The sequence below is a fragment of the Bos indicus genome, chromosome 5 (genome assembly GCF_029378745.1).
Source record: "Bos indicus isolate NIAB-ARS_2022 breed Sahiwal x Tharparkar chromosome 5, NIAB-ARS_B.indTharparkar_mat_pri_1.0, whole genome shotgun sequence".
Lineage (NCBI taxonomy): Eukaryota > Metazoa > Chordata > Mammalia > Artiodactyla > Bovidae > Bos > Bos indicus.
This window is the reverse complement of record NC_091764.1, coordinates 51,258,721-51,271,570: the sequence shown is the minus strand read 5'-3', so window position 1 is coordinate 51,271,570 and position 12,850 is coordinate 51,258,721. Positions and strand designations below refer to the sequence as shown.

Sequence of the window (12,850 nt, the reverse complement as noted above, 5' to 3'; positions counted from 1 at the left end):
TAGAAGCAAAGAGAAGAGATCTATTGGGAAATAAGTGAGGCTTCCCCTAAGGAGGTTACAGTTGAATTGGTTCTTGATTTCATTTGATTGAGTACATTATTCACTAAGACTTATGTTTGGTTAAACTGGTGATAAAAATAGCAATGACGTACCAGAGGTAGAACTATATAACATTAGAGCTCATACTTGTTCAGATGAGCACCCCCTTTTTTTTTTTATCATAGAAATCCCTACATCAGAAATCTTATTTTACCATAGCAAAAAACACATTGCTCATACACTCAATAAACATATTGATACCTCCTGGATGCTATATAGATAACAGTGCTTTTTCATACATCTGTCAGCTCTAAAAAGAGAAGTACCTAAAATATTTTGAGCAGTGACAGTATCAGTGAAACAAACATAAAGTCTCCTAAAGTAATTGCATCAAAGATGACATTCATTTGAATTTGAAGGGTTTACTGGAAAATCACTCTTTGCTTAATAATCAGGTCTCATGTGTAAATAAAGATCTATGTTCATTTAGACAGATTTTGCTTTGAATATAAATCGAGTCATTGACTGACACATACACAAACACTAGTATACATACACATGCATGTTTATTATGCATATATGAATGAATACATATATTTTTAAATAGATCTGGTATAAAATTAAGATATTTTGTGTAATTTTCAGTATTAAAATTAAAATATCAGGTAATTACTGATATTTTCAGTAATTGCCCAGGGCTTTTTTAAACATCATGTACCTTGCCCAAGAGAAAGCTTTCAGTTACTCTTCTTGCTGCTGCTGCTGCTAAGTCACTTCAGTTGTGTCCGACTCTGTGCGACCTCATAGACGGCAGCCCACCAGGCTCCCCCGTCCCTGGGATTCTCCAGGCAAGAACACTGGAGTGGGTTGCCATTTCCTTCTCCAATGCATGAAAGTGAAAAGTGAAGTTGCTCAGTCGTGTCTGACCCTCAGCGACCCCATGGACTGCAGCCTACTAGGCTCCTCCGTCCATGGGATTTTCCAGGCAAGAGTACTGGAGTGGGGTGCCATTAACTGTTCCTAAAAGAAATTAAAAACAAGTTCTTTACCGGAATGTTACTGTTCATAAGGAAATTCCTAGTATTAATATATCCTTTATGATTCCTCTTATATTCATTGAATACCATATCAAAGTATCTATATCATCATAATTATACTACCATCTTCCTGAGACCTTTCTTACCTTCCCTGAAACCTGTTCCATTAATCATTTCTTGTTTGTTCTATACCTTTAACCTTACCTTTTCACTCTCTTCCTTTCAACATATGTACATGGTCAAGTCTTATTTAAAAAAATGAGGTAAGAGGAAGATGGAGTACCCTTGACCTTGAAAAGGATGGTCTGTGCTTTCTCCCTACTTTCTCATATTCCATTCAGTAATCCTCATGACTGCAGCATAGCACAGTAGGTAAAAGCTTGGATTTTGCAGTTTGACTGCTTCAAATCCTAGTTCTATAACTTTACAAGTTGTATGATCTTGGATAAGAAACTTTTTAATTTTATCTGTTACATGGAGATAAAATCCTTAAGAAGTACTTGGCACATAACAAGCATTGTGTAGGTATCAACTGCTGCTGTATCATCACTGTGACCATTATACCACTCCACAGAAATTATATTTGGAAAGGTCATTCTTGACTCCCTGTTTCACTAGGCTCTTTGTAGCCCCTCTAGTTGAAATCTGCTTATAACTGACAAATCGCAAAGCTCTCTCCACCATAATTCTCCCTCCTGAGTTTTCCTCCAAAATGTAACTATTAGATGGACATCCCTGACTAAATAATATTACAGATAACTCAAACTCAGCATGTCTGTGACTGAACGTATTTCCTAGAAGCTTAGTGCTTTTATTTAGTATACTACCTTATAGGTGCAATCATTGACCCAAGTCAAAACCTGACACCACAGAATCTGTTGATTCTACTGTTCTTAAATATCACTTGTATCTATCCTTTTCTGTCCTGCCAGTACAGTATTTTAACACTTGAGTGCCTTTTAAATGAACTGTTGAAAAATATATCTAACTCATTTCTTTGTTCCTAACTCATCTTTTTGTTCATCATTTATTCTCTTCTAATTCATTTAGTACAAAGTGTCATTGTTTTTAAATGCAAATACCTCCTTGCTTAAAACTCATTTCGTATCACCTAAAGGATAAAATCCAAATTGGACCCTACCTAGCTCCTTAACTAAAAGGATTCTCATAATTTATTAAGTCTGAGGTCTCTTTATATTTAATGTTGCCTCCTTCCTAGTTGCCTTTCATACACCCACATATTTGCTCATGGACACCCACACACACATGCACACACACCTCTTTTCCTCTGTCTCTTCTGGACGGATAACTACTGCGCAGTGAGAATCATACAATTCGAGACTGTCTTTGGCTTTTTTTATATCCCCAATGTTTGATACGATGGCAGATAATAGTTCAGTACATTACAATAGTGTTTCTCACAGTGTTTGGATGAGACTGTGCTGGTCAGCAATAAAATAACTGTACAAATTAAGCATAAGTGATCCAAAGCTTTCATAGTAGTTAAGGTAATTTCATTTCTATTAAATCTAATAATTTAAAAATGGGGCTTTGTTTTCTGTATGTTGTTTCTTATTTCATTTTTCTAGTTGTTCATTTTCATTTTATGAACTTTATAAAGTATCAGTCTATGACAATTTGAAGAATTTAAAACATATTAGTCCCTCCACATAGATGGTTTGAAAAACACTGAGTTAGGAAAATTTACCTGAAATATTTGCTTGACCTGTACCACATTAATGATATTTCTGGAGCTAAGTGTCAAAGAGCACAATAATTTTTAAAAGAATTATAACATGTAATATATATGTATATATGTAGTTCTTACAAAGACCTGCCAATGTAACCAGTTTGATAGCACTTGAAGTGGCCTGCCATGTTAATCACAGCTTGTCAGAACATACCCTCACTCGTGTGCAAAGTGTTTCTTTAATGATTTCACAGTGAATGATATGAAAACATCATTTTAGAACATTGTATTTCTAGAGACTCTTAAAATAATGATCTTCTGTTCTTAATATTTGTTGAGTTCTTTTTTATTATGAAAATGGAAACCTTCATAGTTCATGTTATCACATAGTTCTTAAACTTCTGTTTCAACTCAGCTTAAATATTGTCAATTATGTGCCTAGTGCCATAAAACGATACAGAGAAGTATATGACTTGGTGGTTCTCTTAAAGAATGTAGTAAGTCAGTGAAGCTTTTTTTTAAAAAATTCTGCTATACCTTTCTGTATGTGCCTAGATCTAAAAGATGAATGGTTCACGCAATTCTTAATGCTCATTTATTCAAAAATGTTTCTTTACTGAATATTGTTTGTGAGGGACTGAACACTCACAAAATTATAAAAGTTTGTTTCTTCTTAAAACCTTTGACAGTCTCCTTGCTTAAAATGTTGACATTAATTTTATTGTGAGCCAGTTCTGAATTATTAAAACAGAGTAGGAGATAAGCTGCTAAACATTAAAATTGACTTTGTAAGCTTTAGTCCTCTAAAATACAACTTGCACTAACATTTACTAATGTTATTAGAATCATTTAGCTTTAGAATGCTTTCAGTAAACTGAATATCTAAACATAAAATCATTCAGTATATAACCTGTTACTAAAAAAAATTTTTTTTTTACAATTGCTGTTGGCAGTCCATTAGTTTTAAAACATCATGCAACTTCTTGAAGCTTGTAGTATCCTTATTGATATAATCATTATCCCAAAAGTTTTGAAATATATCTCTGTGGTATCTTCTATCCAATGGATCTTCTATCCAATTTCTACTTTTAGCTTTTAATATGAAAAAGCACTAGTCTTATATAGTCATGCTTTTTTAAGCATGACAGTTCTAATTACAGGAGATACTGTAAGTAGCAGTGTAGTCTTGCTGACAGAATTCTTCTTTCTCAGTCCTGTAGGTGAAGGGGAAGAGGCATTGACATTTCTTTGCTAGCCAAAAGGTTTCCCATTAGTTGTCATACTAACTAAATTTTCATAATAATTCTTATTAAATTCAAGTAGTGTGTGAAAAATAGATTCCATAGAATTTGAAGAAAATGGTGATAGCAGAGATTTTAAATGAAGTTTAATTTTTTCATGTCCTAAGCATAGTGCCAGATTAATGGTAAAATGTTAAAATGTTAGAATATTTTTGTTTAGTTAAAAATGCTGCCTTTAAAAGTGCTTTATGTAAAATTCCAATATTTTAAGTAGTGTGTATGCCAATTCTCTCTTCACTAAGTAGGTGGGAGAGGGAAAAAAATATTTAAAGTTTTTTAAAACTAAAAAGAAAATTATATCCATTTGTATTTTACATACACAAATTTATTCTTTAAAGAAAACTTGGAGAATGGAAATGTAAAGCAAAACATGGCTTTAGTTGTATTTGTTTCCCCAGAATATATAGAGAAACTTCAAAATTGATCCCTCAAATATGAGATTTTCCTTTTCTAAAGAGAAAAATAACAAAAAATAAAATATGAAGTGTCTTATAAATCTCGTTTTTCAAATCTCCATGGTGAAAGGGCAGGCTTAGATTTGTAGTTCTTCATTGTGAAAGTCTACATCATACTTTTCTGTCTTATCCACTACTTTATTACATAATTAGAGCCAGTATCCCAGTTTTAATAGAATGCTTTGGAGTTATACAGTACCTTTTTAGAATGTTTATACTGTTGTCATGACAAAAAAAAAAACAAAAAAACATCCAATCTGACAAATCTGAAAATTCTTTATCCATCTAATCTTAAAATCCAGAAAAATATATTGGGGGGTATTCTAAGATTACTTTAACCATGGATTACTTTAGGTTTTATTTTTTAAATCATAAGAAAATAATTTCCATTTTAGGTTGGGTTCCTATATTTAGCATTGGTCAGTTTGAAAGTGTAGCTACTTTAAGAGTTGTGAGTGGGATTACATTTTGATCAGTTACAGAATGAGTTACACAATTCTCAAAGGCTTTAGGTAATCAAAAATTAAGTTTGTTTTCTTTCCTGTTCTAGTTACCGGTTTACTAAAATAGTGAGCATACATGATCACTTGAAAATTGGGCTTCTGGAGCACCTGAACAGAAAGGGAGTGGTTCATATTCAGCATTACAAAAGACAACTTTCTCTTTTTGAAGGGGATTACTTTGACTATTTTCCAGGTACTGGGGAAATTCCAGATTCATTACAAGTTATTGGGATGGCTATTAATTATTCATTTCCTAAAATATGTTGATTATAGACTTGAGATTTGGTTATATAGTAGAACTTGATATCACTTGGTCAGTTTTTTTAAAAACTGAAAGATTGTAGTGAAATACAAAATAGAGACTCTTAAAATGAGTCACTTTTTCAGAGAATTCTAGAAACATCAGTCTTACTGATCAGAACATTTAATGGAAGAACTTATTGACAGTAATATAAAACAATAGGATTTTTGCATGTGTGTTTAAGGAAGTTATTTTTAAAAAGCATTGTAGTCTTTCCAAGAAATTTAAATAATTAGAGAAAATCAGACTTCACATAATAACACCAATTATAGCATGTTGGGTTAAAGGTGGAAATGTATAACCAGAGTTTTTCATAGATAATTAACACTTTTTAAAATAGTTGAATACTATATGCATTTTTTAAAAAAGAGTTCTTCATGGTGACAGTGGTTAAAAGTCTGTATACATTGATCCATATACAATGTCCAGTAGATGAGATATTTGATTATTTAGAGTAATTCTCTGAAGAATTATTATGTCTAGTTCCAGGTTGATTTGAGGGAAAGAGTCATCATGAAAATATATTACCATATATTTTCCTTTCACGTATCTTTTACTTATATGGATTTATCTTGAGAGTTATTTTTTGGAGAATTCACATTAGTTAACTTTTTCTTCATTAAGAAACCCTCTTTAGGCATTATTTGGACTTTTATTTTTTAACTTGTAGAGCTTTGAGTAAGTTATAGTTATATAGCAGGCTGCAATTCAGATCTTAGTCAAGTGTTTTCCCACTGTTCTCAGTCTCTGTAAGAACTGCTTTACCATATAAGTTTTAAATTCATTCATCACACCTTTATTACGGTATGTGCCAGGCATTGTGCTAGATGCTGAGTTACAAAAGTGAATAGAACACGGACTCTGCTCTCAGGATAAAGACAGTATAAGAGTTCAAGTTAATAGAGTTAGTCCAGAAGAAGGAACATTAGTTTATCTTTGAGGTAACTGAGATACTGAGATGAGTTTTAAAGAATAAGTAGGAATTTCTTACAGGGGAAGAACATACTAAGGGAAAGAGTACATGCTAAGGCTCAGTCTTAATACTTTAAGAAATATATCATAAGATCCCTAATTCAAATTCACATTCTTACATGCAATTTTGATTTTAATGCATATGTGAGCACAAGTAGAGAAGTATAAAGCCACATTGAGAAACAGATACATTTGCTCACAGAGTGATTGGTTTGCACATAATACACCATTCTCATCATTCTTCCTGGACCAACATCTTTTCATACTAGCTTATATCCTGAACCTTCCAGTTAGCCAGCTGTGAAGATGCTGAGTCACACAGGCTAAAATAATGAATGCCAAAAGTCTGCTGCTGCTGCTGCTAAGTCACTTCAGTCGTCTCCAACTCTGTGTGACCCCATAGAGGGCAGCCCTCCAGGCTCCCCCGTCCCTGGATTCTCCAGGCAAGAACACTGGAGTGGGTTGCCATTCCTTCTCCAATGTAAGAAAGTGAAAGTGAAGTCACTCAGTCATGTCCGACTCTTAGCGACCCCATGGACTGCAGCCTACTAGGCTCCTCCGTCCATGGGATTTTCCAGGCAAGGGTACCAAAGTCTACTATATACTAAATATGAAATTTTAGTATTCATATTACCATATACTAAATACACAATTTAGTTTTTAATACTTAGATCTTCAAATGCTCTTGTCAGTTTTGCACAGTATTAACTTGCCCTGGGATCATAAAAAGTTTAAATGAGTATTTACCCTAGTTAACAAGTGCATTTGCCTGTTAATGTAGGTTTTTTTACTTTTTCTCTTTTGCATCAAGAATTGAAACTACCCCTGGAGAAGGAAATGGCAACCCACTCCAGTATTCTTGCCTGGAAAATTCCATGGACAGAGGAGCCTGGCAGGCTGCAGTCTGTGGGATCACACGACTGAGCACGCACACGTGATGGTGGGTGGAGAGAGTTGGGTTGGTAGCAATTAACAGAGGTAGAACTGAAAAAAAGAATTGAAACTACTAATACAGAATCTTTTTCTTCAGTCTGATTATTGCTTCATTTTTAAAATGGTATTTGACAAAATTCTATGCAATATTAGGACTGACTCTAAATACAATTGTAATACAAACAAAATATGGCTTAAGATACGTGTTTTACGATTAGTCACATTACTTTATATTTGGACCTCGTTTTTTGATGGTGAATTGTAAGAGCTAGTTCTTAAACTATGGAAGTATTGGCATTTAGTCAGTGTCAAGCTTTGAAATCAAATGAATGTAATAGAGGTGAAGCTCAGCATGTCATATGACGAGTAGAATGTCAAAAAAAAACTCATAAGTGGCCATAAAAATAACATGCTAATATTGTTTATATAATCCTTTTTTGTTTTTATGATACATTCATATATATTCTCAGGGTTTGTGTTTTGTTTTTTAATTCTCAGTTTTTTATAAGAAAAATGATGTATGTTATGGATGAAAGTTTTGTGGGTGGTGGTGGTTGTTTTCTCCAGTTCAGAAAGTATTGAGAATAAGAGATATATACACATAGGCACAACGTACATTGTATGATTTCTGGTCTATATTCTGTTGTTGGAGTAAAGTAGCTTATGAGTTAATAAGGACATTTTCTATGTCTACATATATAGGAATTCATATGCCTTAGGAAAGGAATTATCTTGGAACACTTCCAAACAGATAGGAAAGTGGTGTTTTTTATATTAGAAGAATCTTTGAGAGATATGCTTTAGAACTCTGGTTCTAGTTTTTATTACTGTACTAATTAAATTTATCTTTATTCTTTAAAATATTGTACTTAATGGAAGCCAGTCCAATATCAAATTTTCTGGTAATTGTCAAAGGTGTTCATGTTTCTGAGAAAGCCTCATTATAAAGATTGAGTAATGAGTTGCATAAATTACAAATCAATTGTATTATGAGCAAATTTAAGAAACCAGCTTCTTTTCTTCTGCCAGAGCGATGGCATTGAATACTGATATCACCTGGAACGTGAAAATATTTTAGTTGTTTGAGCTCTATTCCAACTGTACCTTGAAATTGATACCCAAAGAGAACTTAATATATAACTGGTTTTTGTATTATTTCAAGAATATAATGACTCCATTATTTTCAAAGTAAGGGAAAAAAGTATGGTATTTTCAAGAGGTGGAAGAAAAATCTGATATCAGTTTAGTTTTTAAAATACTATGGACTGTGTATTAGAACAATTGAATATCTGTATTTGTATGTATTTGTACAAATTTTTAGAAAAATTAAGGTCATGAGTTCCTGAAAACATTACCTTTAACAAATAAGATGCTTTAGGAGACTATTTAGGACTTAATAGTTCACATTTAAAATAAGGTTTATCTCAGGGATACATAGGTTATGTACCTATGGCTGATTCACGTATGGCAGAAGCTAATACAATGTTGTAAAGTAGTTATCCTCTAATTTAAAAAAAAAGTAAAAAAATTTTTTTATATCTTGACAGGAATACAGGCAATTATTTACTGAACCATTGTGTTTTGTTGTTTAGTTTGTTATTAGTTAATTATAATCAGTTTCAAACTGGCATGAGTCACTATGAAAATAAGCACTGTTCTCTTTAAAAATCCAAGTAGAGACCTGTTACAAAGCAAATGGTAGATTAAATGAAAGTCAAAAAGGCACCAGGGAGGTTTAATAGGTGTTGTCTTTTTGAATTTGAAATTTTAGTCTGAGATTACTATTAAAGGATTTGTAGCAAGGAAGTGACATAATCAAGTCTTAAATTTTAGTGACAAATTTTAGAAAGATCACTATGGATGCAAAACTAAAAATTTTTTAATTATAGTTGGAAGCTCTTTGCAAGATAAGGATAACTATGAATAAGTAAAAGCAAACTGCAAGAATTATTCATGTTTGCACAGCTTGATTCTTTAAAGTGTTTGGTAAAACATTAACTTCTTTATATAATTGTTGCACACAGTAGTAGAATATTATACATTCTTAGTATAACCCTGAGCTGATCAAATATAAGGATTTGAAAACTAATTTATAATTGTTGTAAATGCTGTCTTATCTCCACTTTGCTTCATTGACAATTTAGTGTTGGTCCTGTTTGTACTAAATCAGATGATACTACTGAGTGATGGCATTTATGCCCTGTGTAGTCATGGTATATTCTAGGTTGCTGGCCCCTACCTCCAAGCTGGGTATAAAACCAATATATATTATAAAAAGAAAATGAAACTGAGAAAGCCTGTAAGATTAGGAAAATTTGAGATATAAAAGGAGTTAGGAGCAAAAGTACGGAAAAGAAAAAAAAAAAAATCCTTCCCTAATTGCATCTTATACTGTAAAAAAATAAAATAAAAATTTTTACTGTTGAAAATAACTTGTAAATCACAGCCTATGTAGCCCACCTCAAACATTTTTTGACTGTTGATACTGTTTTCACTGCCTAAAATAGTGTAATAACAAGTTCCATATTATAAAGAGTTCTCCCTCTTATCTTGAGGTTGGGGCCAGGCTACCAGCTTGAACAGTATTATTTTTATTAGACAGAAAATTCCAAATTAGATATCATGGTTACGAGTACACAGAAATTGACTTTTAATTGAAAACACAAAATATAACACCATGATTTATTTTTAAGATTGAATATGCTTAAGTTTTAGCCAAACAGTATATGACATATAGTTTATAACATCCAAGTTATCAGCATAAACTCAGCAGGCTTAATTTTTCATAGTTACCCAGACTGTTTAACTTAGTTCTTATGAGTGGTAAGCAAGCTTTGAAAAACTTTCATTTCCATTAATATGAATTCTGAACTCTTCTATGAATGGGTTTCTACTACTTTACATGCAAAGAACTAGCTTCACTTAAAGCATTTTGTCACTATACTCCAAAACAAATATCTTCCTGCAGCCAAAAAGTTACCTCTATGACTCTATGCCTGTGTCAGTCTTTACATATTCTACTTAATGGCTCTAGACATCTAATTGATAAAGTAATATTGGGTTCAAAATGAAGTCACATTATATAGCATTATCAACTTAAAATTATTTTAGCTTGAGATAAAATATTCTGGGAAAACTGTACTCCCACTGTCTATTTTATTTTAGATCCTAAATTATTCAAAATGGAATAGAGCTGGAGAATTAACTTACTCATAATTTTAATCATACCATAAAGTAAAATTGGGTTGTTGTATTATTAAATAGAGCTGGAAGAAGTAAGAACACTATTGGCCAGAGTTCACATAATAGAAGTTTGTTTTCTCAGGCTCAGCTGATCTGTACTGTCCCTTCTAGAAAATGATTGACCCAAAAGGAAACCTTAGAAGGCTGCTCTTTCATGATGATGAATTGACAATGGAAGCAGTAAATACCTCTTTAAAGTTCATTTCTTACTTGTGTTCCATCTCAGTTTTTAGCTGCTACTCAGGCTAATTGGCAAATGCTTGGGATGGTTAGACAATCCATAATTTCTCCCAGAAAAAAAATTCTGAACTTCTCTCCCAGTTAACCAGTAGTTTGCTGTGGTTAAAATTAATGTAGGTTTTGCAGCAACAGATACTAGCATTTTTGTTTACTATAAATAATTGACTTGAAATTTGGGAAATGAATAGTTGAGTACATCATTTGAATGTTTATTTGATCAGTTACTTATTTTAGTGCAAGAGGCCATCAATGTAAATTTATATATATATATATATATATATAATCACTTTGTTTCTGCATTTTAGTGTTTAATATGTATGGTTTCTTTTACTTGAAAATATATTTTATTTTTTGCAGTGTTTGAGCAATACACCTCCACTTACTGAATATTTTCTGAATGATAAGTATCAAGAAGAACTGAATTTTGACAATCCCTTAGGAATGAGAGGTGAAATAGCTAAATCTTATGCTGAATTGATCAAGCAAATGTGGTCTGGAAAGTACAGCTATGTCACACCAAGAGCCTTTAAGGTTAGTATCTTAAATACATTTTCATCAAGTCCTTTTCACCCCCAAGAGGACAGAAGTCTTTGGGAAAAGAGCAAAGAATCATAGCTATTATAATGGTTTGTGGCCCTCCAGAGGGACTTAGCATATAAATAGATATGCAGCAAATAAAGTATTAAATTTTCAGGGTGGGGTACAGAACAGATGAGTTCCGGGAGATGGTAAAGGACATAAATAAAAGTTGAGAAATACAGGCATGGTTCAAAATGACAACAGACAGACAGCAGTGAGCACTTGCAGATTGTTTTAGACTGCAGCATATCTCTAAGAAACCTACCTAAATATTTTATACAAATGTAAAGACTAAATTTGGGCATATCATTAAGCTCTAAGGACTCTTATTTTGAAAGTCATAAGTTTGAAAAATTACTGAAATTAGTCTGCAAAGCAAGCACTAAATATTGAGTATGGTGATGGTGGTAGTTTAGTCACTCATTCATGTCTGACTCTTGCGACCCCGTGGACTGTAGCCCTCCAGGCTCCTCTGTCCATGGGATTCTCCAGGCAAGAATACTGGAGTGAGTTGCCATTTCCTCCTCCAGGAGCTCTTCCTAGCAGTTTTCAATCACTTTTTATACAACTTAAATGATATTCTTATAGGAAATCGACTGGACAACATTTTATTAACTGTATGCTGGTTCTTTTAAAAATAAATAGCAACAAAGCAGAAAAGCTCCTACATTTGTTCCTTAACTTTCCAGACTTTGGACCAACTGGTTTAGACAAATCATTCCTCAGCCTTTATCCGTAATTCCAGTTACTTTTCATTTTACAAGATGTCCTCATTTAAAATTACATTGTAAATAGGTCCTTGATACCTGACTTTTTTCTTTGACATTTCTTTTCAGTCTCATCAAAAAAATACTTAGCACTGCAATGACTAGAAAAAGTATGTATGAGCATGAATATTCCTTTTGTCTCTATGAGATTTATCCTCTTTAAACACAGAAGCTAAATGAGAGCACTGTAGTTTTCAAGTGACCCAAAAATGTTACTGAATTTTAAGTCTGTGTGTTGTGTGAGCTCAGTCATATTCGACACTTTGCGATCCCATAGACACCAGGCTTCCTCTGTTCATGGAATCGCTTCCACTAAGAGCAAGTCTTTAGTGTTTCCCAATTCTTTGTACAAAACTGCAATGTTTTCTCATTGTTCTTTCCTCAGGTCAACGTTTCTTTTCTATTTTACACATTAGTTACCATTATTAAAATATTTTTAGATATGTAATTATTTATGTGTATTTATCCATATGTAATTATCGTATCTGAAAATTAGCGCAAAAGTGCCACAGGTTGATTTCAGGATTACAAATAAATTTTAGGAAGTAGATGAATTCACAGATATGGATTATCAGTTATAAATTTTTTAAATCCCTAGAACTGATTTTATAGTTTTGCTTTTCTTACAGACACAAGTAGGACGTTTTGCACCTCAGTTCTCTGGATACCAGCAGCAGGACTGTCAAGAACTATTAGCTTTCCTATTAGATGGACTACATGAGGATTTGAATAGAATTAGGAAAAAACCATATATACAATTAAAAGATGCTGATGGAAGACCAGATAAGGT

At 32.7% G+C, this 12,850-nt stretch overlaps 1 protein-coding gene across 9 annotated transcripts in view; it reads left to right on the top strand.

Moving 5' to 3' along the window:
* USP15 (ubiquitin specific peptidase 15) overlaps positions 1-12,850 on the top strand; it is a 127,435-nt gene that overhangs the window by 95,116 nt on the left and 19,469 nt on the right. For 7 of the 9 annotated variants that reach the window (XR_011566615.1, XR_011566616.1, XM_070789363.1 and 4 more), the window contains 2 exons: positions 11,072-11,245; positions 12,690-12,848. Coding sequence is in view for 7 of the 9 variants with exons in the window: in XM_070789363.1 (XP_070645464.1) it covers positions 11,072-11,245; positions 12,690-12,848 (333 nt within the window). In the remaining 2 variants the exon portion in view is untranslated. Of the gene's footprint in view, positions 1-5,072; positions 5,219-11,071; positions 11,246-12,689; positions 12,849-12,850 lie in introns of those variants that run through there. The other 2 variants (XM_070789367.1, XM_070789368.1) reach the window with 2 other exon arrangements.